Genomic DNA, 27,622 nt, shown 5'->3' with positions numbered 1-27,622 from the left:
TAGGGAAAGCAGGGGGGTGGGAGGGTACAGATCGGGGCCCCTGCAGGGAGGGAAGGAGTAGGGCTGGGGCATCCCCAGCCAGGATGGGGCACGGGACGGAGCTGCGAGTGGCTCGTCTGGGAGGCGCAGGGCGGGGGGGCGCGTGCAGTGGCGCACGGCAGCAGCTCCCACCCTGCATGCACCCCAAGAGGACATAGGGGCCTTGTGCCCCTGAATCTGCGTGCAGGGCAGGCAAAGGGCGGGCTGCCGCTGTGGGCTGGGGCCAGGGGTCATCACTGGGCTCTTCCTGGCTGGGGCTGGGCTTGGGGCAGGCAGTGGCGGTGCTGGGAGGGGGATTACAGAGGGGGGGGCTGCAGCTACCCCAAAATTTGCTGTAGCCCCCACCATAGTGCCCCGCTAGTGCAACCGCCACCCATCCTGAGCACAGCCTGGAAATCATGAATTTTGCCACGATCTTCCAAAGGCTTTCCCAAATGACTATACCAAATGATTTTGTCAGGTCAATGAAAGTCATTTACAAGTTGGAGCTTTGTTCCTGGCATTTCTCCTGAAGTTGACAAGCTGCAAACACCATGTCTATGGTCCCTTGTCTATGTCTATTATTTATAAATAATAATAAATGTATTATTTACAAAATAAATTATATGATAATATTTGATTTCTAGTCTATATTTTCATAACACCTTATCAAAAAGAACTTATGCAAAACGTAAAAGCATCATGCTTAAGAGAAAATGAATCTGTAGACACCAGACATTATCCCACAACATTCATAACAAGTATGGTATTCTACATTAGGGAGTGACTGCTGAAAAACAAAATGAAGTGTTTACCACTGCTACTGCAAGTTGTTTGAGAATAAAGATCTTGAGTTTCTAACTCCTCACAACAAAAAAATAGAGTTGATGTCACCTTGCTTTCTTCAGGGTGCAAAAACAGTCCCAGCACAATGAAAAGTGAAATAGTCAGTTTTATTTCTGCTATTAAGAAGCCTGCGAGTTATAGTTAAAATGTGACTTCAACTTTCTGCTGCTTGGCAAAACAGTAAGTACCAGCAGATGCCAAAGGAAAGCAAAAACTGAGGCATTTCTGTACCCATTCTTTCCCCCAAGATGACAACATGCTTTTTGAGAGGGATAGAATATAACACATCTCCCCATCCTACACCACAGCATACAAAAGAATCTAGTCTGTTCTATGTACATGAGACAAGACAGAGTTCCTTCTTCCTTTCAGAGTCTGAAGGGATTTTGATCTTGAACTCTCTCAGGAAGTTATCAGCCAGAGTCCAAAAGAAAACAGGTAAGTATTTCCAGCTGGATTGCCCTAACTTGGGAAATGCCCTTAGTGGGTTACCCCTGGATATCATAGGTAGCTCCACTATGTTCAGCTCTAACACTGGATGGAGCCTGCAACTTTAAAACTGTTATTTTAAGTGCTGTTTTCCTCTGTGATTGTGGGAGGGAGGGATTCATTTTGAACTTGTGGAAGTTTCCCTTTATTGTTACTGTTGGGTTCTTGTCTCCTCTCCTGTATGAAGGGTAAAACTTAGTCTTCTGTCTGCAGCTATTATGAAGTGTGCATGGAACTCTAGAAAACCATGGAAACCCAAAGTGTCAGCACAAAAATCTGAGTCACCTTTCCCACTGAGGGACGGCTTTTAAAAAGAACAATCTGACTGCTACTGCAGAGATGCATGAGACTCTGAAAGAGACCCAATAGGAATGAATGATTTTCATTTATGGTAGCCAACGTATTGTTTGCACAGCTGTGAAAGTCATTTTCAGGGTCTTCCAAATTCAATCCAGCTCTAAAGTATGAATGTTCTACGAAGACAGCCAGTTCAACATTTCTGGATGTGAGCAAATCAATATGATGCACATCACATACTAATTCTTTGACATGCCTATTCTCTACTCACCTGTTAGGTCAGCACAGGTGGTTTCAAGGTAGCCTACTAGTTCCAAAAGAGAACTAGGGGCTCACCAAATATAGCTTCAGGAAAGCCTTCAGAACGCAAGTGACATTTATCTTGTATATAAAGTCACATCACATGCTTCACTATCAACATGTGTTGGCAGAAGAAACCCTACAAAACAACACTATGAGTACAAGTATATCCATAAAATACAAATAATATTTACTATTAGTAACAGGCTGTTTCTGGAGGAGGAAAATGGAAGAGAATGACAATGGATTAGCAACCTCCAGCACATGTGCCAGAGCATGGCGTGTGAGGCCATTTTGCTCAGCATGCCACAACTGCCCCAGGCTCTGGACAGCTGCTGCTGGACCTGGAGCCTGGGCTGCTTGCAGCAAACAGCGAGGAAGCTGCAGGCCCTGCTGCAAGTAGGTCAGGCTCCATGGCAGCCCAGGCTGGATGCAACCAGTGCACTGGGGTCTGGAGCCCTGGCCTGGCTCCGTGGCAGAAGTGGCTGCACACACACCTTGGAGCACATGGCGTGGAAGGGGCCCGAGGCAGTGCAACCACAGTCCCTTCCTCACCATGCACCCTTAGGGAAAAGTGCAACCACTGTCGCCATGGAGCTGGGCTGTGGTTCAGGACCCTGATGTACCTGTTTGCAGCCTACCTGCTGCCAGCAGCCTAGGCTTCACAGCAGGTGGCAGGAGCCTGCCCAGAGCCTGGGCTGCTTGTAGCAGCCACAGGTTACTGAGCCCCAGCCCAGTTCATTGCTAGTGTGGCTACACATATGCCTTGGAGCAGACAGCAGGGAAGGGCCAGGGGCAGTGCAGCTGGCACTCTCTGTTCTCCTCCCTTGCCCGTGCAGGTCTGAGCTGCAGCAGCAGCTCTGGCTCCCAGGACTGCAGCCATTGAGGGAGCACAGCAGGGTGAGTGCCTGTGGGCCTGGGGAGGGACCCAGCTTCTAAGCCCTCAACTCCTCTCCCTCTGCCTCAGCTGCTGCTACAGGCACTACTCTGTGCTGGGCTTTGGGCACTTTTCCTTTCCCCACAGATTTGGTAAGTGTCTGCACCACCCCCAACCCTGTGGCACATGTTTGTGTCTGGCAGCTGTGGAGAGGCAGCACAGGAAGCAGAAGTCCCGCTGCAGTCATGAGGGTCGGTGCTGCACGGTGCTGGCTGAGCTGCGGTCCCCACAGAGGCCCTGGGCCAGGGGCGGTCTAGGGGAAGTAGCAGCAGCAACACACAGACACCAGCGCATCTGCCCCTGCACCATGCTGCCATTGTGGCTGCCTGCTCCCTGCCATCACCTACCAGCCCCCCAGAAGCCCCCTGCTCCTGTCCCGCCATCACACCATGCCGGCCTTCCACTGCTGCGGGGAGGAGGAGGAGAACTGTTGTTGCTTCATGTGGCAGAGGGAGGGAGGAAGGAAAGGGCAGGGAGGCATGTGCATGTGCATGCACTTGTGCAAGAGAGGCAGGAAGGAGGTGAGTCTCATCAGGATCTGGCCCCGATACAGCCCCTCCCACTAGGGGCAAAGTGTGGGGGGGTGCGCCCCACCTCCCAGCTGCCCCCCGATCAGAGATACACAAACACACACACGTAGTCCAGTAGGGCTGAGGGTCAAAGACTCTGTACCTGGGAGTGAGGGGTAGCAGGAGCCTTCCCTGCCCCACTTGGCAGCTCCTGCCTCCCCGCCAGTCCCTGAGAGGATGGGGCAGCTGCTTCCCACCATGCCCCACCACCAGGTCTCAGTGCAACTCCCTCTTCCCTTCCTGGCTCCCCTGCAATCTCCTCCTCCTCACCTAAGTTCCAGTACAAAGGAATGGGAGAAGTCTGGAGCATTTTTGTCAAGATAGGCTTGGGAGCAACACCACCACAGAGGAAAGGGAGAGAAGAGACAGCATGGACGGCTTCAGAACAGGGCTCCTCCTCTCCCTGTCTGGTTGTGTGTGTGTGTGTGTGTGTGTGTGTGTGTGTGTGTGTGTGTGTGTGTGTGTGTGGGTGTGTGTGTGTGTGTGTGTGTGTGTGTGTGTGTCCCCCCGATAAGAACTCCAAAGAGCCTGGGGGCCGTGGCTCCCTCCCGTCCCTATCCCCCACCATTGGTCCACTACTGCTTACATGTATCAAGTGATCACTACAATTTGTACTTTTCTAATGCAAACATTTACAATCCAAAACTGATTTCTAGGGTCATGTGATAGAAGATGGCTGCTTACAGGCAGAGCTTCAGGGAGGATCTGGCATAATCCAAAGGTATCACCTCTCCCTGACCCCTTTCAGGCTTCAGAAACATTTTCCCCTAAATGTTAGAGGGCAGCTGCATATAAAGCAGACTGATATGAGAAGTTATCTTCTCCAAAGGAACTCAAAATAAGAAACTGCGAAGCAGCAAGCAGACCTGGAGCTGTAAATAAAGCAAGGCAGAAAAACAGGACCAAAGCAGCTTCCAGTACCACAGATGACTTTAGTGAGTTCATATCAGAATTCAAATTTTTAAAATCCTTTATAGAAGTAAATCTTGGTAAAACTGCATCCGAGATGGAAGAATTTAGAAACAGAATTACAGCTACTGAGACAAATGTGAATAAACACTTTCATGCTAATATACAACTCCAAAATAAAATTAATCTTATAGGAAAAAAAGAGGAGCTCTAAGAAAAAAGTGGAAGATGTGGAAAATCATGCATAGAACTTTGGAATCAAGAATCTCCCTGAAGAGGTAGAGAAAGGGGATCTTACTACATTCTTAAAAGAAGCACTCCAAACCTCAGCACTAGATACTGACACACCAATATCCATCCACAAACACACGCAGAGATAACATTCTAAGAATAAATTACTTTAAACAAAAAGAAAAGATCATGAGAAGATCTAGAGCGCTCTCTGCAGTGAAACTGGGTGGATACAAAGTACACATTTTTTAAGATATATCATACTCCACTCTAAAAAGAAAAAAGACAAGTACTGAAAGAGATTACAACTTCTCTCAGAGAAGCAAAAATAAAATATTATCCCCCTTAAGTTTCAGGAAGGGTAATAACACACCATTAAAAGATATGGCAAAAGGATTCAGAGTACTCAGAAGATTAACAGTTCTAGAAGACAACTCTGAAGGAAAACTAGTGTCTAGGTGTCATATTTTAAAAAAAAAGTAGCCAGGCTATTTATTGTAATTTCAGTCAGAAAAATGCATGTTCTTCTTCATAAACCTAAATTAGCATTGCATTTCTCTCCAAAAATGACAGCCAAGCATGAAACTTGCTATAATCGAAATAACTAAACTAGAGGTTAAACATAAGCCTTCTGGCTGGATTTTAAACAATACAGGAACCTCTGCATCACTTATCCTTAGCTAGTAAAGCTGAATTAAATGGGTAGCATGAGATCCAGTTCAAAGTTCATTTAAAAAAAGTAATTCACCTCACACAACTGCACAACCTTTCAAATGCAAAAGAATTCTGTAATTTTGCTAATAGGATTTAGACAATAGATCTGTATAAAGATGAGATAGAGATGATTCTGCTCAAGCATGGGATTAGACTGGATAACCTATGGAAGTCTTTTCCAGACCTACTTCTCTATGACTATATAATCTGAACACTGTAAATAAAGGCAAATATCTTTGCCAAGATAAAGAATAAGATCGGCATCAATTCAGAACACTGATCAGCAGTAAAACAAAAAAGAATCAACCTAATTTTGTTGCGAGAAGAAAACTGAACAGCAGCAAGTAGCAGTAGCAGCACTGTAACCAGTCATGAGAGGAGCTGGAAGCTGTAGCAGGGATGAGGCATTAAAAGACACATCCCCCGCCAAAAAACTAGGAGAGAAGCAAAGCAGGACATCCCATCACAATACCCACAAGGCTCTGTTAACACAGTGAGGAAGAATGCATTCCTCCTTTCCAAAAGCAAGAGACATGGTGGAGGAACTGAGAGACTCCAGACAGACTCCTACTACCTAAAATCCACAAAAAATAAATCAAAAGTAGGATCAGGGCAACAGGAATCCTAGCATCTTTTCCATTTGTGAACATTATGTTGGCTTCTCACCTGCATGCTGTCTATCGAAAGCTTGGTTCATTTCTGGCAAAGTACACATATGGACTTAGGAAATGCAAGTTTTAAAGTGACATAAGAGTAAAAGACAGACAAACACAGGAAACCCAAATGTTATGGCTCTGTAACACGGTAAAAAAAAGGAAAGTGGAGTGAATTCATAATGGAAAAAATAAAACAACAACAACAACAGAAGAAAAAGAATAGAGTAACATTTTACAATATGGAAATATATAAACAGGAAGTGATTGACAACAACTAGAGTGAAGAACAATTTCATTTCTTTAAACTGCAAGGGTTGTGATTTTGGGGAAGAGCTGCCTTGAGAGGCATGGAAGTAGCCAGGGAAAAATGTAATTCAGGAAAGCTTACATCTCTGAACTAGGAGATGTTTGATAAATTTTCAAAACCTGGGTCAATGCTGTCCTATCCTGGGGGATACTGAGCACTGCTATATTATCAGTTCCCAACAGTGGAAGGCAAAATCACAGGTGTTCACAGTCTGGAAGCAACACTGACTAACAGAGGATAGTGTTCAAGAGGTCAGATACAAGTCTAGTATATTTATATATATACTTTAGCACATCCAGCTGCTTTTATTTTTAAAAGGCTTTACAAAAATCTTTATTTTTGCTGATCTTTATTTTGGTATTTATGCTGCAGCAGTACCAAGAAACCAAAACAAGAAGAATTCGGCCCAAATCACAGGCGAGATTTGCAGAAACATCTTCAGCTCTGAAGAACTTAGAATCTATAATTTGATTCCACGATGTATGGAATGGTGCAGGAGAGTGATGCAAGCAAATGGAATCTTGAGGCAAGATTCAAAAGATGAGACTGCTGGCCTTCTACGTTTTTTTAAAGGGTATACTCTATGTTTAGTCATGGAATGGAAGAAAGGATCAAGGTTGCTGTGCAAGGAACAACTGCAGGAGTAACTGAGGTTAAAAGCAAGGATGAAGATGTCCTTTTTAATATTTTATATGGATATCATTTAACTAACATGCTCCAGTAAGGATCATGACAACAGGCAGATCAAGAAGAGACTTGAATGAGGATACTCTTTAAAACAGAACTCAAGTTCTAGACCAGGGGTGAGCAATTATTTTGGCTGCAGGGCCACTTAATGAGTTTTGGTGAGCTACTGAGGGCTGCAAGGGTAGCTCTACCCCTTGCCAGATGCCCCGCTCCCTGGTCACCATTTGGGGGTGTTTGTGGGGATGTAAGGGTGTGTGAGTAGGGAGAGTGGCTAGGGGTGTGCGTGGGGGGGGAGAGGGGAGTGTGCATGTAGCAGTGAGTGGGGCTCCCACCAAAAGCGTGCAGGGGTGTGTGTGGGTACAGTGTTTGTGGGGTGTGTGATAGTACACAGGGAAGGTTGTGGGGTTTGTGAGTACGGTGGGGTGTGCGTGGGAGGCCCTGCATATGCCCCCCAAGCTGGTCAGCACCTGCCTCACAACAGCCCGGAGCCCACGCACCCTGTGGTGCCTCCCCGCCACTGCCAACAGTGCACAGTCGCAGCCTGCCCCAGACTCACCCCAGTGGGAGTGGATCAGTTGGAACTTGTGGGAACAGCCCCGACCCCAGCCCACCCTGCGCTTGCTGTGTCCTGCCACGCCTGAACATGCAGCGGGGCTGGGGTGCCTCTGCAGCTGAAAGGCAGCCCAGGCAGTGGCAGCTCCTTCCAGCTGCCACTGGCCCCAATCCCACGGTACCGGTGGGGACCCATGCTGCACAGCCCCAACCTAGCCCACCCCGCACCTGCTCCAGACTCGCCCACCCAGGCTCAGCAGCAGTGGCAGCCACATAGCAACTGTTGCTCAATGTGGGGGAAAAGCGGCCCTTCCCTCTCACCGCTGCCAGGTGCTTCCTGCTGCAACCACCAAGAGCAGACCCCATAACATTGACCCAAGAAGGAAAACTTGAAGCCTAGCTTCTCTCCTTCCTAGCCCAGGAAACAAATGATTTGCAAACATGTATTTCCGAAGAATCTGGGACTCTCCCAAAACAATGAACAGCCCGTGACAGGATAGCCCAATCGCAAGAGGCTCAGAATTTGAAACCAAGACAACCTGGAGGAAACCATTCCAAAGATCAAAGGAAAGACCTATTGGGAGGGAGACAGGGGGAAATTCAAGAAGTCATGTGTTGCAGGTTAACAGATCATCAAGTCTTTACAAGGGGGGTGGGAAAGAGAAATAGAACTCAGGAAGAAAACAACTAAAGAAAGAACAAAAAACCCAAGCAAAAAGGTGAAAGAATAGGTATTACGAGCAGTTGGCGGACAAAAACATGGTCTGTTTAAGTCTGCGGAAACTCGATCTTGAGTTAAGGTAGCTGAGAAAAACTAAGGAGTAGAAAGAGCTCACCTTCCTGTATGCCCTCAGCAAAAAACAGGGAGAGGCAGAGCATGTGCTGAACAGTACTAAAACTAGGAGAAAAAAAGTCACAGAGCTTAAATAACTGAAATACCTCACCCCACTCCCTCCCCACCATCAGTGTAGCTTTCATATGGACAAGCAATTGAAGAAATTAGGATTTTTCTACACCCAGGAATGCACTCTTTAAATTTTAAGGGATAGAAGAATGTAATGGACATTAAATATATCTTCAATCTTTCTGCTTCATAAAGTATGTTTGTCTAAAGTCAACTTAAGCTGAATAAAGTTAACTTGTGGCTTATTATAGGTATCTTACCCTAACTATTTGCGTATGTTGTCGTTCAACGGCAAGATGCAGTGCAGTTTGCTGGTTCACATTCTGGATATCCAGATTAGCACTGCCCTGAAAAAGATGTTTACAGTCAAAATTTTTATTTTCAACGATAAGTATGCAAGCAACATAGCCACTTGGAACATATGGTAAAATCCTGAAATAGAGAAGATTTAGAAGCAGAAGGGAAAAAAAAAATAAAGAGGGCCAAGTTTTCAGGAGCATCTGGTTTATACTTAGACTCCAGAGTGGTATCCCTTGCACCACTAGGCAGTGCCCAGGAGCTTCTTCACACATCTAAATGGGAGGAAGCCTTTTTGTAAAAACAGGAATTCAATATTAAGTGTTGAGTATTGTGAAAGCTTGGCTCGGCATGTATAAATTATGGGAATAGGTAAAGGAAGGTAAAGCCAGCCTTAATTCTCTAAATGTACTAGGCATATCCTTAGTGGAAAAAAAGGCTGCAGGCTTCTTAAGTAACATTTAATTTTCAGTTTTGATGACTGCATTAAAAATGTATTAAGCTATAAAAGGGTTGGAGTCATCCTTAATCATACTGTTAAACTCAATATTCTTAACCTTACAGCCATCCATTCAGGGTGCTGGTTAACTGCCCCTTGGCTTGTCCTATTTGACTAGCAGAGGGAAAAGGAAAAAAAATACACAAATGGTATAACTGTTAATTACTCATTATTCACACAAATTAGATTATTTGGCTCTAAAGAGTTAAACTTGTTCAGGAAAGTATTGGTGTAGTTTAATTATGGTGATACAAAGGGCAAGTATGACACAGCTAGTCACACATGCCATTCGCTGTGCCAGCTCTACTTTTGCAGGCATCTGCCTGAAGGAATAAACTGTTTTCATGGTGCTTAAGCAAAGATGTGTGACATTTAACTCTTCCTAGTGGAAAGCATTACCTGATGCACCAAAAGTTCAGCCACTTCTACATGATTATTTAGTGCTGCCAGATGTAAGGCAGTGTAACCATCATCTTTCTTTTCATCTACAATCCATGGTCGTGGCAATTTGGACAGCAACACACGCATTGCACTGAAACATAACATATTAAGAAATATTTACTGGATAAAATGAACAGTATCAAGAAAAAGTTTTCATTCTCATGACAGACTGACAAAGAAAGCAACTTTTAAAAGGGGATATGAATAAAAAAAAGATTCCAGAACTTCAGAAGTAAAAATCTAATGTTAAACTATTCTGACAAATAACTTGTATTCTGCAATTTAAGACCAATCAATCAAGTAGAAGTCTGATATTTTTCGGCTGGATTTTTTTAGATTAAAACATCAATAGCAAAGCAACTGCATGAAAAATATTAAATAAACTTATTTAGACATTTAATTTTTTAAGAGGAAATTATGTTTATATATCTACTGAATATGAATCCCTTCTTCACACTTCATTACTGAATAGGCAAGTTCCACTTTAAAAATCTCAGAAATTTTTAAAACTTCACGTAGCTCACTATGACTCAAAGAAAAAAGACACCACTCCATTTTTTAGATAAAACAAGCAATGGAAACTATTTATCTTATGAGTTCTTTTTGCATTTTATGTCAGATAGTACCAAAATATACGTATTGTCAGATCAGACCCAACAACTTATCTAGTCTAACAGATAAACCTGGCCCCGTGCTGTCACCACACCAAGATCCCAGCCCTGGCCCTGGCCAACCCACTCCCAGATGCCTCTCCCTGCTTGCCTGCAGCCCCATTTCATCTACCTGGCCAAGCACACCCTGCCTGCATGTCCCAGGTTGGTCTCCATGGAGACCTTGCCTGCGTGCTCTATCTGGCACGCCTGGTGATGGGTGTGGGGCAGAGGGGCTGCGGTGCCCAGGCACTGGAACCCGATCCAGTGGGGGTGGTGACACTACCATCAGCTGCCACAAGGGGCCACCACCACCAGGCCTGCCAGGAAGTGGAGTCCAGCTGCTGTGCTGTGCTGCCCCAGCCCCGCTGTATGCCCACATCCCAAGATAATCCCCATGTCTGGGCCAGGAGGGGCCAAGGGACCCGCCACATCCAGATCCAGCTTGTGAGACATATTTTCTACACCCCAGAGGTTAACTATGTAGAGGTATTTGCAACACACTGAACTCACAAGTAAGGATACCCAATAAAGTTTGCCATTTTACCACCATTATTACAACCTAATGATAGTTAAACAAAGGCCCCTGGCACACATTCATTTAATGGGGCCTTGAGATCTGATCTCAGAACCCAACAATCACACACCTGCCATGCTACAGATGCATATACTCTATGTGCTTCACTTCATCAGCTACGCACTGCACTAACCTCCTGAGCTCTGGAGTTAATTAAAAAACAGGGACTCTGGGCAGGCTCCACACTGACCAGCTGGTGAACTCACAGTTGCCAGTATATGCAGAGTGCCAATAGGGGCTGCCATTGACATGCTAGTGAGAGCTCACTGGACATGTGATACAGCCAAAGGGTGAACAAGCAGCTGCACCCCTTTCTCCCCTCCAGAGCCATGCTTGGGATTATGGTTTAGCAGAAGATGCATGATCTAAATTTGTAAGTTGGACAGGGATTGCACCTACTTTTCCCTCCCTCCATGACAGAGAGAGAATCAATTCTCCTTTACCCAAAATAGAGCAAGGCTGTCCAAAAAGCCAAGGTGACATAGGAACACCACACTTGAAAACTGAGTTAGTGACAGATGCCACCTGGGCTAATGAGTTTCCTTTTGCTTTTGTCTGCGTTTCTACAAGCTTAGAATTCTACCCTCTGCTCTAGTTCTCCTTACCTAGGCCCGTTTTAAAACAGAGGGTTTGCAAAACAAGATTGGGTAAGGCAGTATAACAAACAACTAAAGATGAGCACATCTGGTCAGCAGGATGGAGACGATCAGGGAACAAGTAAAGACTGCACACTGGAAAACATCATCTTCAAGGCATGTTGAGATCTTGCAGCCTTGCCTGCTGTTCTGATTAAATTTGTGGGGTGGAAATATATCTCCTGGTTGTCTCCTCTTTGTCTATTATGTAGGCAGTATGCCCCCTCAAGCCATAGGGTTCCCAAACAGTTGAGACTTCCAGAAGCAGTAGTAACTTATATCCTGGCAGCTTCTGTTGATATTGTTCTATCCTCTTGCTTGCGATGGGATAATTTGCAGCTCCCAGAAAAGGCACAGCATGTATCTGAATTTGTCATCAGAGCACCAGTTAACAGAAGCAAAAGGCATAAACTGACATACACAACCTAGAATTCAAACAACTCTTATTAATTAACCATGCAAAATTAAGAACTACAAATTAAACATGTTAGAAAGTGATCCTTTCCACAATGAAACTCCAAGCCTGGCTTAAAATAAAAAATGCCACAGATCTAGCTGAGCAACACAGTGAATCACACAAAAAACCTGACTTTAGCACCCAACATACTGATTGCTCTTACTTCTGAGAAGAACCAATCACAGATGCGGCATGATGAAGCTGGAAAAACATTTTTTTTTCGGCAAGTTCACCATATGTTGTATACAGTGTTGGTTCCTTTCACCTCACAGTTCATATTAAAATATTTGAAAGCAAAACAATATTTTTGTTAAAAGTGTATGCTGGTCTTTGTCAACTTTGTTTTATTCTTGATACTTCAAAACACGATAAAAATGTACTGACATTTTTTAAAAGGCCTAGCATAACAGACTATGGCATCTGCTATTAACTCATTACAGATGCATTTTCTATGCAGATTAACAAAGCGTAGGTTGCCACGGTTTTACTGACATCTAGCAAAATAAGGAAGAATCTGTTGAAATGGTATCCCTGATAAGGCATGCTAAGAGAGTTTCAACCCAGGAATACAAATATATGGAATACAATACAATCTATGGCCAATTATAGATTCCATAGCTTTTATAACAGCATCCAGTAAGGGGAGGCAGCAAAGAGTGGGTCTGGAACACTGCACTTCTTGTCTGGACTATATCAATGCAATATACCTAGGCATGAAGCCATCAGCCCTTAGGAAATTCCAAGTAGTACAGACTACTGCAGCACATTTCAGCAACAAAGGCACATTTAACCTATCCTCTGCTTGCTACATTGACTTCCCAGAGAAGGAAGTCACATGCTAAGACTTTGTCCTTGTCTTTAAGATGCTCAGTTGGCTGAGTTTGGCATTTCTAAAAGAGCATCCACAATTCTGGAGAACTGGCTACTACTCTCCACAATTCCATAGGCAAAGTTTGTCCTAAAAAAAGGATAATGTTTGTTTGTCCAAAGGATGGTTCTCTCAGAGACCAGAGAGAAATTGTGAAACCAACTCCCACAGCAACTAAGGACTATCACATCATCATCTACTTTGAGAGCAAGGCACACTTCAACTTTGCCTTTGCTCACTGAATGCCACCCCCACCACCATTAAAACACCGTGCTCTGCACATAATTCTGCCCTTGAGAAGAGGATGAAGGAGAATGTAAACTAAGATGGCATTTATCACATTACTTACCAAAGGTGCAGAACAACTAGAACATACAGGAAGAGATAAAGTACTCTGCTAAAAAAGTTTATGTGGTACGGTCTTAGACTGTTCAATTCCGAGTGAATTACTGTTACATCTTTTGTTAAGTATGTTAAATCACTGTGGAAGAAAACCTACAGGTAATGTTTAACTAATTACCTGGTTGCAAGGAATCATTTGAGAAATGTGCTTACATTAATAATCAGTTGGAAAAGGCAGAGTAAACTTCACAAAAAACATTACAAAGCAATCACAAAAACCCAATTTTGAAGGAGATTAACAGTGAATGACACACTAGCACAGGGATGACAGTTTGTCTGCAGAGCTCCACAAGGATGTTGAAATTTGGAGGCAGGGGAGGGGTGCCAGCATTAATTGCTGCCAAATTTCCAGATCCATGAGAAGCGCCACAGGTCAGAATACTGCCCTATATTGTTTTAACTTGCATCTTTAAAATTGTGCCATTTATATAAATCAATGGCAAATTCCCTTAAATCCCAAGTTCCCATAAGACTGTATCTCAGATATTTGATAATGTGAACTGAATATTCACATTTGAAAATATGAAAGAAAAGGGAATAGCACAATATATACCATAAAGCCTGTTTAAACTGAAAGTGTTTCAATTTAGTATTTTGTTATAGTCAATGGCTGTACCATAGGGCATTAAATCTGCTCACCAGTGGCTAGCTGAAACATCCTGCAGGGTCTGGAGACCTATAAGGGCAATTTACAGAGAATTTTAGCTTCCATTTAAAAATAAACCAACAGGAAACAAGGTTCATTAGTTATAATCCGTAGGACGAAATCAGTGCCAATCTCTTGCTGACACTCAAACAGCTCTACCTTCTGCTAGGCAACATCAGGGTTAAATTAACAAGTCTGTGATCAGTTTGGTTTTTGTGTTTGATGAAGTTACTGAGTTAGGATGATGTAGAAAACAAAGGCTGGAGAGAGTCTAGAAAAGTAATTTCCTTCCCCTTTTCCTTCCTGCAGGCAGGACCCAGACTGGTGGAAGGAAAGGACAAACAATGAATTACTGTGTCCTGTAAGTAGCTGGAGTTTCTCAAAGAAGGGTTAAAGTTATTCCGGGGTTCTTTGAAAGATACAAATGTACCAAACTCCACCTAAGTTTGCCCCCTGGCTATTTGAATAAAAAGGAGAACAGTCTGGCTACTGTCTGATAGGAGTGTTAGCAATTCATGATTTGCCATGTAAAATCATAACATCATAGGAAAACAGGGTTCAAAGGGACCTGTTTAAGGCAGACGCATCCCTGAATGAGCCATTTTAGCTAAGTGTCTGTCTAACCTGCTCTCAAAAATTCCCAGGGATGGAGATTCCGCAACTGCTTTTAGGTGGCCTGTTCTAATGCTTGACCACCATAATAATCAGAAATTTCTTCCTAAAGTTTAAGCTAAATTTCCTCTGTGGCAGCATGAGGCCATTGTTCCTAGTTGTCCCCTACAGCCTCAGAGAAAAGCCTATCTTGATCCTCTATGATCACTATTCAGGTATTTGATAACTGTTATCAAATACCCTCTCATCCTTCTCTTTTCCAGACTAAATAACCCTGCTTCTTTCAGATTTTCCTCCTAAATCATGCTTTTCATGCCTCTGCTGGTCTCTTTCCAATCTGTCTTTCTTGAAGTGTAGGGTCCAAAACTGAGTTTGGTTTCTTGGCAAGACCTTGCCACTAGGTTTCTCTAGTGCAGTGGTGCCCAACATTCAGCCATACAGGCCAGATGAGCAAGCAGGCTGCATGCAAATGTTAAAAAAACAAAACAAACAAACAAGAAGTCCTTTACTGGAAGAAGCAGCATATTATTTAGACCTGGCTTCGCAACATCTGTATAGACTGGGTACTTCAGTGGGGCTTTTTGGCAGGCCAAGAGTTTGAGCACCCCTGCATTACTGGGTGATTCTATGTTTATATCCAACCTCCTCTTTACAAAATGACCAAAAAAACCCAGTTATTGATGTTGTTTGTGAAGTTCACTCTGACTTTTCCATATTACTCATGCACATTTCTCAAATGATTCCTTACAAGCATATAATCAGTTAAACATACTTGTAGGTTGTTTTCTTCCACAGTGATTTAACATGCAAGACAAAATATTTTAAAATGATTAATTCTCAACTAAACCCCATGGGACAGGCGTTAACCTTTGGTTGAGGGAAACTGCATTTCTAAACTAGATCAGTATGCCCAACTGGTAGCCTGCAGGGAGCGTGCAGTCCAAGAGGAGTTAACATGCAGTCCCTGGGCTCCCACCTAGGTGCTGCTGCCTCTATTGCAGCAGCCAAGGTTTCAGGGCTCTCCCTTCCTCTGCTCACCCCTGCTGCAGGCCTGTACCCCACAGAGCAGGGCAGAATAGCACAAATGCCAGGACAGCTGGAAACATGGAGCACCCATGTAGTACAGTGCCACAGGGGAGCCAGCAAGTAGCTTAAGGTGAGGCCTAGTGCTGCACTGTATGAGGAAGCACTTGCCCACCCACATGGCTCAGCAGGGCGTGTCCCCACCTGCGCATGCATGCATGACATATACAACCTGGGGAACCCATAACCCCTCATTAGTGCTGCCCCCACACTGTGCAGCTCCTGTTGGTGCAGGCTGTGGGCCATGTAGCCCATGGCCCTTTGGAAACTGGATGGCCCTGAACTAGATTAATGCTAAATCTAAATTTTGTCAATGAAATGTGCAGTCCGCTTAAAAACAAGAAAAGCAAAATACAGACAAGCTGGTAAGCCATCTTTCTTCCACTATTAAGGTTATAAAATGAAGTGAAGAACATTGACAATCTTTGCAAAGTTTGTGTGTTGAGGTCCATCTGCCAGGAAAATGGCTAGAGTATATAGTATGACATGTAATATTGGGTGTTTAAGCATTTATTTCACATTCTCTACTAAGTTCCCCAAAGCCAGTGATCCATGACAATGTTCATATTTAAAATGTTAACCTCTAATTTTCATCTAATCAATTAATCATGGTGCTGTGCTCTGGATATCAAGTAGCAGGGTTCTAGCAGGTTTCTTTCTATTTTTCACCACAAAGATTCCCCATCCCACCCCTCTTTTTTTAAACTACTACAAATATGCTTAAAGGAAAGCACCCTAAAGAAGAATGACGTATACAATTCAAGTAAACATTAGTAGGCCTAGAGACGCTACAGGATATTTCTAACTTAACTTTGGGCCAAACAACGTCCGCATTTTGAAGAGGCTAATGCTGCCCCAAATTTTGATGGGTAAGACATAGGATTTACAATGTAGTTTAGCTACAACCTCAGCCAGGGTAGAGAACCAATCTAGAGCCCATCATTGTCAGTATTTTGCACGTCAACCCTTATATCTTGGAATACCATAACTTCAAGTATCAGCAAGAACAGTTACGGACCTGCAGAGAAGTTAAGAATGAACCTATTTCCTACTTTTGTGAAGCTAAATTTAGCTCTGCATTAGCCACTGGTTCATTATGCTTTGCAATTATTTTTTTCTCCTTGCTGCTTTTAAGATTATATTTTGTGTTTTGGGATTCAGAAATACACTGTTACAAAAAGATTTTTGTCTAGACATAAGAGAAGGTTTTAGTAAATTATTTTGGCTTCAGTTAACACTAAGTATTGTATAACACTGTCTAAACTGGCAAAAGATGTTGGCTAGTCTAGCTCTGTTACTCCAAAAAATATATATTTATTGTCTGTTCTATTTTAATACACAAAAATGAGCTTCCAGGTTGTGAAAGCATCAGTAGTGACCTTATTACAAATGGCTTGCATGCATCAAAAATCAGACCTTCAGACTGAGTCTTAAGTTTTAAATTTTCTATTCCTGAAAAACATTTCATCTGCTTTAACTGGAGTGTCACTACTTTGAAAAACTGTTAATTCAAAAAAAGCAATTTTAAAGACTTATAATCCATAGTATAAAAATCATTCACTGTTTAAACCAAATTTATTTCATTTCCCAAATCATTTCTGACTTTGCTTTCATCTGCAGGCAAACACTTGCAACAAAACATATTTGTTAAATACTGTAAAATTTAAGCTCAGCAGGCAAAGCTTAAAAAGCTATGAAATTAAACAAGGCTACTCAGGCCTCAGACTAAAAAGCAATTTAATATTCACAGCATTTTTTGCTGATCAAAAAGTTATACAATCCGTTGTGGCCACAGGGGGTTATTTATTGTTTCATATCTGCCTAAAGACCTTGTGTCTTGCTACCTGCAGAGCTTTTTTCTTTTTTGCTCCGCAGTGTTGCTAAGTATAGTGGCAGCCGCATCAGGCTTTACTAGTAGCAGCGCAAGCTCAGTACAAATCTGGGAAATGTAAGTGGAAACATGAGAGACCGCTTTATTTGGCAGTGCTAAAAAATATCAGAACAAATGGCTAAGCAGCACTGGAACTCCAGGATGAACAATCAATAGGCAGAGAGCAAGATAGAGCCTCCCTCAGTTTCTGGATCGACAATCGACAGCTGAGAGACTATTTTTTGCAATGGTTGACTAAATATGGTCAGGGAAGAGAGAGAGACAAGAGAGCCTGTTTGCCTGGGAGTGCGTGTTTCAAATGCTTAGCTGCCTATAAAGCTGTAACAGTTTTGCTTGTGCCCCGAGTGGGAAATACAGTTAGTCTCTTCTATATTGTGCATGTGGGAGCCCTGACCTCGCACTAAGAGACTTGACCTCTGAAGATGGAAAGTAGCTTCAACACAGATCTGCCTACAGTTATGCCTGGAAATTTAACTTCAAGCAAGAAAAGATGCAGTGCAATGTCTAAGGAGCTAGAAGAAACCAAATATTTGCTGGGGGAGGGGGGCTGCTGCTTGTTTTGTAAGTCACTCCAACTTTTTTTTCCTCTGACTATTTTAATCTAACAATGGGCTAAGTTCACCTTCCCTGGTTTCCTAGCATCCATCTTTGGACACTTAATTCTCAGTCCACCAGGCGCAAGGTACAATTTCTATGCAACATCATCCACATTTTATACATTCCAAGAAAAGCAGCAGGTGCCAATCGGGCATCACTGTTCACACTATTTTGCTTTTAAGTTTTTATCTATTTGAAGTGATAAGGTGGTGAATTCACCGACACGTCCCTCCTTGCTCCCCCCTCCCATGTAACGAAGAGCTGAATCAGCGAATAGAGTGAACGAACACTCAGGATGAGATGGCTGCTGCTGATGTGTCTCTAGGTCATTACCTCTCTTCCAACTGCAAATGCTGCATGATACTAAGCTTACAGGTAACAGAACATCAGGAGGCCTGCCTTATTCTGCACGTTTAAAGGATGCCTATGACTTTCTGCATGCATAGCTATTATTTACTAGATTGTTTTTATTGTAATATTAACCCCTCTACTCTGGGCACAGCTTAATTTCAGTGTGTTGAAGTATCAAGCATTTGTAGTGCAAAGAGCAGGCTTAAGAGAAAACAACAATAGTTTAGTCCAAATTTCATGGCAAAAAAACTTGTTTGAGAAAGATCTCCTATCTCAGATGTACTCAAGGAATTTTATTACCATGCATGGATTTCTGAACATTAAAGTAATAGTTAATTTTAGTGGAATACATCCTTACCTTCCTTTGCAAGTCACAACTAGAACTGCTTTGAAAAACCTGGTCAATAATATGATAATTCAGCACTTAGTTCCAAAGCATATTTTAAGTCAGATTTTCAAAGTGTTTTATATCTTAGATGTACACAAAACAACCCAGTTAAAAACCCAGAATGTGCATGCTGTAATTCTAATGCTGCATTGCTGTTTCTCCTTGTAGTACTGTGCTAGCTACTGCTACACTCTGATTTGCTCTCTATCAGCTGCACTAGGTTTTTGTCATGGGCTGCAGAAATTTTACTTCTACTCTCCCCTTTGCTCAGGGCTTTTAAATTCACTGATTGTTACACCTATTTCAAATTATCCTTTCTAACACCACAAAGATAAAGTGTACTCAATAACTCAAATAAACTCTTGAAATATAATCTACGTCTGACAGGTCTTTAAAAGTCAAACCTGGCCAGCACACTGACTATGCACTGGTCATTAAAAGATGGCCTTGCATCTTAAACGCATAATAGAATATGAGGAACGGAGAACAGATGAACATTTAACGTTTATGTCAATTGTCATTGATATTGCAAGCCCAGAAGAGATTCTGACTGAAGCAGGTGAGTGACTACACAAAGTTAAAAAAAAAAAATTGTTCCAGAAGTGCTGAACAAGTATTAGTTTTCACATGTGACCTACAGCTTGCTAACAGCCCAAATAGTTTCCCCCCTCCCCCATAAATTCAATGTCATCATCTTTTCAATCAATAGGCTCACTGGCACTCTGGGAGATTTCTTCTTTTTAAGAAAAAAAGCAAACTATTGGATCTGCAGCAGAAAGGTGATACTAGACCTGGGAAAAGTTGACAGGAATTTTTTGTTTGGGGGGGTGCAAAGGGGTGGGGGGAATGAGGGGTAAGGTGGAAGGCAAGATAATCTTCATATTAGATGAGTTTATACTTCCCTTCAGGATACTAGATACAAACCATATACCAGCATGGAAACCTGAGAGAAGATCTCACAGAAAGTTGAAGTTCTTATGGTGGAATACAACTATCCACTCCAGGAAAATACTTTGCAAAGCTACCCATCAATGATCCAACTCTTCATTCAAACCTGGCCAGTCAGAATGAACAGCAAGAGGCAACCAAAACTTGGGATAAGTGCTTCAAGTGTTCATGTCATCACAGAACAATGAACTGTAATAGACTTTAAGCCACTATGCAGGTAAATTGTATTGTAAATCTTAGTAATAATATTAGCTTATAAACAAGTTTATTGTAAGGTTATTTTTCTAAAGAAGGAACAACCTGCATTTTGCTTAACAGAAGGACAAGGAAGCAAAATACTTTGCAGATTCCTCTGATAGATAGCTGTATACCTGCCCAGAGTACATACTTCTTTATGTACCCATATGAACATACAATGCTATGGAATGTAAAGAAGTATGTATTTTTGGCAGGCACTGAACAACCAGTAAGAGGAAACTAAAACAGCTGCTGGAAGAAACAGGTCTCCTTCCTGAGTTACTTTCATGAAGTAAATTAATTTGGTGAGGGTCAGATGATACATGCTACTGCCGCTGTAACACATTTTTTGCTTACAAATTGAAAAGAATTAAATGTTACCCCAAGTCACTTAACAGAGCAAGCTGCTATGAAAGCTCTATTTTGGTTGTATAAGTTTTGTATATAATCTTGATGTTTTCATTTTTTAAAGGCAACACATTGAACTAAAAGTGCAAATATTCATTAGAACGTACTAGATACAAAAGCATAGCTTATCTGAAGGAAAAAAAAAACCAATTCTACTTAAAATCTATTACATCCACATTTAGTTTCTTATTAATCAGGCTTCCCTTAATGATCTAATTAGATGCAAGACATATTATTTTAGCATCTTAAACATGCAGAACTTGCTCTGATTTCAGTAGTTCTCAAACATATGTCTTAATTGTTAAATAGTAATTAACAAAGTGTCAAGAAGCTGCTCAAGGTTAAGAGCTTTTGCTTCATAATGCAAAACTGAAAAGTCACCAAAATAATGTTAAGTAATGATATCACATAAGTCTAATATTTGAAATTTAAAATGTGGTCTTCTTCCAAATCAACATTTAAGGCTGGCTGAGCTCTTCAATGGAACAAAATGCAGTGTCAGGTTTATGCATGGAAAGTGACAATGCAGAGATTTCTAGGCCACTGCTGCCAGTCAGTGGATTAAAGCTATTGAGAGATTCCTAAACGAAAAACAAAGAACTACAGGTTGCTATTTAGAGACAGTAATTTGCCAGGTCAGGTTTTAGGCTTTTCTGAAAAATGTACTTTAAAACTTTAAAAAGGGATAAATAATTCTGAATTACACAAGAACATTAAGCTTAGTAATGCTCCTTTGACTTAGTTTTAAACTATGAAATGCCCAATAAGCTCTAACTGCCAGAACCATATGAAAACTAACAAAACGGTAAAGCTTGAAACCAATTTGAAATTAGCTTCTAAAATTAATCAAAATACACCAAGATATCCTCCAACTAAAACTGTTCAACACCAAAATATCTAGAAGGACTGACTTGTTTCACCAGCTTAACTGTGTACAGATATTACAGCAGTCTCTAAACATCAGTCCCTTGCATATTATATCGGCTTGAGACAAACAGGCACATTTAACACAGATTGATTTGTTGCTATATACTTTAAGGTCTGGGGCCATTTTGAATCAGGTGATGGGGAGAAGCTCTCAAATACAAGGAACCTAACAATGGATAAAAGTGCTTTAAAAAATATGAGTGTGAATTCTTCAACAGAAATATTTTAATTCCTATAACATACCAAAAGTTAATAGACCGTATTATGAATAAAACTGCCAGCTTTTTAAGAGTTTAACTAAAACTGAATAATTATATACATTTCAAAGAAGTATTCTTACAAATAGTTTTACATTAATCTAGTTGTTTTCATAAAATACTTTTAATAAATTTGTCTGCAAGTTATTTCTCTTATAAACAGATACTTTGGCATGCAGTCTCTATGGAACTATAACACGCATCTTACAAGCTGGTTTATAATGGAAACAAACTAAACTATAGTAGCTCTACTGGGTGTCATAATGTTACTTAGGTTGGTAGCACCAAATTGCTTTTAGACTCATAGCCAAAAGCTTTACAAACTAAGAGCCAAATTTACTGTTGGAGTAAGTGAGGGTAACATCACTTATTTCTATGAAGCTGTCCTGTCCTTCTTTATGCCTGCAATAATCTGGTTTTAAGATTAACTTTCCAAAAGCACACATTTAGTTTGAAAGGTTTTTTATAATGAGCCACTGGATTGCAATATACTTCCCTGCCTTGTCAGTGTAGCACTGCAATGCTATTCTGAAACAAAATGAAAATTCTGAAAGTCATACAAAAGTTATGTTGATATTGCTTCTTGCTAGTTCATGTTAATATCTGTCTAAGAATATATACCCCAGTCATTCTAAAATGTCACATCCATCACTTAGATCAGCTGTTCAATTTTAACTGAGCACACGTTGAACTCTGGGCATCTGCTGACACAGTTGTAACTCAAACATTTCGACTGTGTGACTGACAGGGATAACAGATGCTGACATTATCAAATGCTACGCTACTTTTTTCCATGGCCATTTTTTGCCCCGATATGGCCAGTACACTAAACTGTATTGCCATCCAAAAGCACACTTGAGCAGCTGGATCTGTAAAACAGTTCCTGTATAACTGGTAAAAATAGCAACCAGTTTTATGGCAGTCTTTAATGCTTAAGTCCAAGTGGCACACCTGCTATGTTTCTATTAGGATACATGCTGTAAAGAATATATTTACATAAATCTCATCACCAACATCAGACATCACAAACAGATGCAGACTATACTTGACACAGTGCATTATTAGGGCATAGTTTGAATTGATGCAGCTCCGCCCCCCGGCCACAAAAGTACAACAGGTCTTTCAAATACAAGCATCACCTGTTCATCTACCATCACTAACCAGCACCTTGCAAGAAAATGCCTACATCATAAGCACATTTACAGAGCCTTTTATGAGTTGGGCTAAGGATCTTCATCTAGCAGAAGCCAGAGGCATTGCTTTAGCTATTTTTTGTTTGTTTGCATTAAGAGTTTGTACAGAAAGAGAAACATGTAAAAAAAATCTCCTTGTGTTACATTAAAACATTGGAATTTCTAAAGCATATCCTGACCAGGGATATGCTTAAAAAAAAAAAAAAAAAAAAAAAAAAAATTCTAAAAAAAAAAAAAAAAAAAAAAAAAAAGAATTAAGACCATCTGACATTTATAACTGAGGGTCAGAGATACTCCTCTTCCCACAACCCAGTCTGTATTAGTGCTAACCAACTGCCATGAAAAACAGCAGCAAGGGGTAAACTAAAATACCATGCCTATGCAATGTGATTTGTTATGATAAAAGATAATTACTATACATTATTTTACACAAAAAATACAGCTATTCAGTACTCTGGAATTAGTCAGAAGTTAATACTGTAACGGTACAGTATTATTAGGCCAATCTACCAATTTAAAAAAAAACTGTGCCTATAAAAGTGCTCAAGAACAAACTGGTAGATGATACAAGCCATTCTGGTGTAACTTTCATTCCTGTCCTCCCTAAATTTGAGTTATATGTAATGACGTAAAAATTTAAAAGCAAATGTAGATGTGTATAATTATTTGAAGAAAAAGTCATATATACATTGTAAAATTATATGCATATGGTAAGGAAACTTCGGGCTGTTTTGTTATGAAATAAACGTATTGGCTGCCTACGCTCCAATGCTTTGCTAAAGCTGGTAAAATGGAACCAAATCACCTGTTCAATGGATTTGGTCCCCTTCAACCAGCTGTAGCTATGCATTGATCACTACAGGACATCAAATATTTTCAGTGATGGTTATTAACACATATGTAATTGCAAAGTTGATGATATAACCACTTTGAACATGCTTAAACTCTTCTGAGCAAATTAAGAATAGGCATTTTGTAGGTTGAACACAATTCCAGAGGCTATATTTCGATGTAAACAGTTGCTTCTGTTTCACTTTCTGTTCTGATTCAAGAGAAAAGCGTTGTGATAATTTCACTACAAAAATGTGTAGGCAAATAAATTCATTTTTCAATTATTATTGCTTCTGGGTTTTTTAAGGTTCCCTCTCAAACCTTGTTTTTAAAAAATGGGGATGTAAGCTGCTTTTACAAAAGTACTCTAGGGCAATACCCTACTTCACAGGCATATTGCACTACTGAGGCTAAGTCCTCAGGGTAACAACTGAGTTTGCATCTCATACATGCTGAGCATATTATATACTATTTAAAGATAATAACTATCATTGACCTCACTGCTACACTCTAATTTGCTACTTAATTATGGGTCTAACCTTGAGACGATATGCCTTCCCACACTCCACTTTAGAAATGTCTCCTTACAAAGCATTTTAAAAGTTACTTCTGTACGTAATACCTCATTTTAGGGGTACCTGCCTTTTACACTGAACTCTTCAAATTGCTTATCTGCATTTACTCTATGATGTATAAAATCATTATTTTCATGCTTCTAAAAAAAAAAAAAAAAAAAAAAAAAGGAAGAAAAATTATAGCATTCGTTTTCAGAAAACACATTTCTCCAATAATTTACCAAAGAATAAAATTCCATCACCAACTAGTTCAAGACTTAAACCAGCTATGAAGTAACCAGAATATAACTATGTGAAGAAACGCAAATTCACAAAACACTAAATATTAATTGGAAAAGGGTTACCAACTCCATTTTATAATTTCGCAATTACTAGTTTGTGTACAAACTAGTTGTCTCCACAAAATGACATGCCACATTACTAGAGAACGACATACAAATCTGATGCTTACTCCCACATCCAACATCTTTTCCAGGTTAAAGCCTAATTAGTCATATAGCTTCTAATTATTCCTGGAAGAAACTGGTAGCATGGCTGTTCAACAGCACAGTCATCCATATAAGGGACATTCAGGTATTTTGTGTAAATATGAAATCAAACTTATTATTACACTATGAATGAAGCTCTCTTCATAACCTGACCCAAGACTGTTGAGACTGTGTAAAGACAAATGAAACACACACCAGAAAGACCTCAATTAGTTGACTAAAGCCATAATTACAGTCATTTCAGAAATGCATAATCACTAGTATATCTGTTTTGGTTTCTATTTACTATCTAGAAAAATCTGGCTAAATGTCAGGGACGTCTGACTTTTTTAAGCAGCCTCGATCAAGGAGGTTCAGAATCTTTGGCAAAAGTCTGAAGCCAATTAGTGTGCAACAATCCAGCCAATTTATACACACTAAACTACCGAGATGGTCTACTTACCAGAACTGCAGCTTTTTACACACTTCGTTCACCTCAAACTTATTCTTCCTCATCTTAGCACCACAGTTCTTCATTTAAAAAATAAGTGTATGGCATTTAATTTTAGTGCAGTTTTACACATTTCTAAAAAACTCAACTCTCATTTTGTACCTATTGCTGTTCCTTCACTCGTACATCAGAGCAGTCTTCACAGAACACATTATGCCTATTAAAAACTTACTGTGCAATCATATTCTCATAGAAAAATAACACAGGCAAATTCCTAAATATCTAAACTTAAGCTACATACTACTTTCCTATCATTCAATACTTGACATCCAAACCTTAGAATTAGACTGATTTTACCAAAGTAAAGAAGCATTTAAAAGAAAGCACTCAGAAATAAACATAGATCATATAAAGAATATCACTGACTTCAACAGATTACAATCTTGCAAATTCAATGCAACTAATTATATCAGATATAGAATAACTGTATCAGAGTACAACTATGCTTATCTTAATTTATAAACCTGAAAAATCCTCAGTAAGAGACCATCAAGATGAAAGCTGTACTATAATTATAACAGTATGTATCTACTGCCTGTGACCAAATGGTGCTGTACCCAAACTGGCAATTTTGTATGAGCCACCCAAGCTGGTACAGCATTGTTCTGTTAACTCTATTCAAAGTGACAACCCAAATAAATCAGGGGCTGGGGAGAGGGAAGTTGGGAGGCAAAGGTAGGATGGCAGGGAGGAGGGAAGTGGAACATTTCTCAAATTTAATTCCCTGATATTCAGATGTTTTAACCCTCCCTACTGGTGGAAATCAGAAAAAGGAGCTCAGGGTATTAAGGGGGCAATTCTAAATACCTCACTGAAGAATATTAATCAAAAAGCTCCTTCTTCAAGAAGATAGACCTCAATTTTAAGAATCAAGATATTGCTTTACTAACTCAACTACCACCAGGATCACAAGTAATTAATTTTGTGAAAGATTACTCAGTCATGAAAGAACTTCTCCAGTAATCTCTAGAAATCTTGTGCCTTATCTCCAAGTCTGTTTAGTTTCTAGTGATTAGCCTGCGTGGGGTCATATGGCACTGGCCTTCTTTAAAGCACTAAAGCATTAAAATGAGAAAAATACACATACAGCAGCTTTAACATCTTAGAGTAGGAGATAGAACAAATGTGTAGGCCAAATCTTAGATCAGTTAGGTTTAATGCCAATAAAGGTCCCTTTACAGGTGCAGGGATCCAATACATGATCCACACAATTGCACCTCCTGTCATGCCACATGTGCATGGCAGGAAGCACAATTGTGAGATCCAGCATAAGATCATATCACACTTTATTCCCAGTACAAGGGGACCCCAGGATTGCTGTCCAGGCTCCACTATACCAGCAAATAAGCTCCCACAGCTGTGAATCCCACAGTTGATGGGACTCAGCCCCAGCTGCGCCCCAGATTTGTATGGGGTGCAGTTAGGGTTGAGTCACAGGAGTCTCAGCCTTGGCAGCTGTGGGGTGCACCACCATGGCTAGGAGATCGCAGCAATTGGTGTCTCCCAACCACAGAGGCACAGGCTACAGGAGCAAAGTAAAGCTGGACAGAAACCAGCTATAAAGTTATTACACATTTCTGATATCTGGTTGGACCTGTTTTTAAGGTGCCATAGTTACATTTGCCAATCTAAATTAATTGCGCAATTAACTAGGTAACTGCACAACAGACGAAACATGTAGCAGAGACCTAATAATATGCTGATATATTTGAAAACTCTAGCAGAATATATATACATGGTTGCTCTTGAAGAGGTTTGCCTGCTAAGGCTCAGAACTTGGCATGGAATCTAGTGCAAGGGTTGTACAGGGGTTTAGGTTGTAGCCGTGTTGGTCTAAGGACATAGGCAGACAAGGTTCCTTGGGTGAATTTGATATCTTTTATTAGACCAACCCAAATGGTTGGAGAATAGTTATTAAGCAAGCTTTAGGGTTCAAAAACACTTTGTCAGGCTAAGGAAGCTTCAGCAGTCGGTGTGTGCTCTTCCTGGATGGAATGACAAGTAAACAAGCCAGGGGCTGGGCTGGGCTGGGCTGGGCTGGGGAGTCAGTTGCCAGGCAGATTATAATGTATCAAAAATCCAATGTCTATGTTTAGTCCCTGATCTCTAGTATCCAGCAGGTTGATGAAATGGAGCTCATAGGCTCGTCTCTGGGATGTGTTGTGTAAATTTCCCTTGAGGATCAGGACTGAGAGATTGGAGAGAGAGTGGCCCTCCTGTGAGAAATGTGCCCCCACCGGTAATTGGGTGTTTCTGTCTTTGATGGATTTCCGGTGTGCATTCATTCTGGTGCGCAGTTGTTGTCTGGTCTCTCCTACATATCTTCCATCAGGGCATTTGGTGCATTGGATGAGGTATACTACATTCCTGGAGGTGCAGCTGTAAGATCCTGGGATGCTGATGGCTCTGTTGTGGGGTATAGTAATAGTGGGGGTGGTGGAGATGTGGGGGCAGGTTT

The 27,622-nt window shown here is 41.1% G+C and overlaps 1 protein-coding gene and 1 long non-coding RNA gene across 10 annotated transcripts in view; one reads left to right on the top strand and one right to left on the bottom strand.

The window, feature by feature from the left end:
- The window catches only part of MIB1 (mindbomb E3 ubiquitin protein ligase 1), a 104,533-nt gene that overhangs the window by 35,893 nt on the left and 41,018 nt on the right, over positions 1-27,622 (bottom strand). For all 8 annotated transcript variants that reach the window (XR_003096222.1, XM_025215454.1, XM_025215453.1 and 5 more), the window contains exons 13-14: positions 9,612-9,744; positions 8,677-8,763 (exon numbers count right to left, since the gene is read on the bottom strand). Coding sequence is in view for 7 of the 8 variants with exons in the window: in XM_025215454.1 (XP_025071239.1) it covers positions 8,677-8,763; positions 9,612-9,744 (220 nt within the window). In the remaining variant the exon portion in view is untranslated. The remainder of the gene's footprint in view (positions 1-8,676; positions 8,764-9,611; positions 9,745-27,622) is intronic.
- Positions 17,656-27,622, top strand: part of LOC102372336 — a 50,571-nt gene continuing 40,604 nt past the window's right edge. The window contains exons 1-2 of one of the 2 annotated variants that reach the window (XR_003096224.1): positions 17,656-18,446; positions 19,719-19,975. This is a non-coding gene — a long non-coding RNA (uncharacterized LOC102372336). The remainder of the gene's footprint in view (positions 18,447-19,718; positions 19,976-27,622) is intronic. The other variant, XR_003096223.1, reaches the window with a different exon arrangement.

Source organism: Alligator sinensis, unplaced genomic scaffold, assembly GCF_000455745.1.
Source record: "Alligator sinensis unplaced genomic scaffold, ASM45574v1 scaffold1248_1, whole genome shotgun sequence".
NCBI lineage: Eukaryota > Metazoa > Chordata > Crocodylia > Alligatoridae > Alligator > Alligator sinensis.
This window is presented reverse-complemented; position numbering and strand designations above follow the sequence as displayed.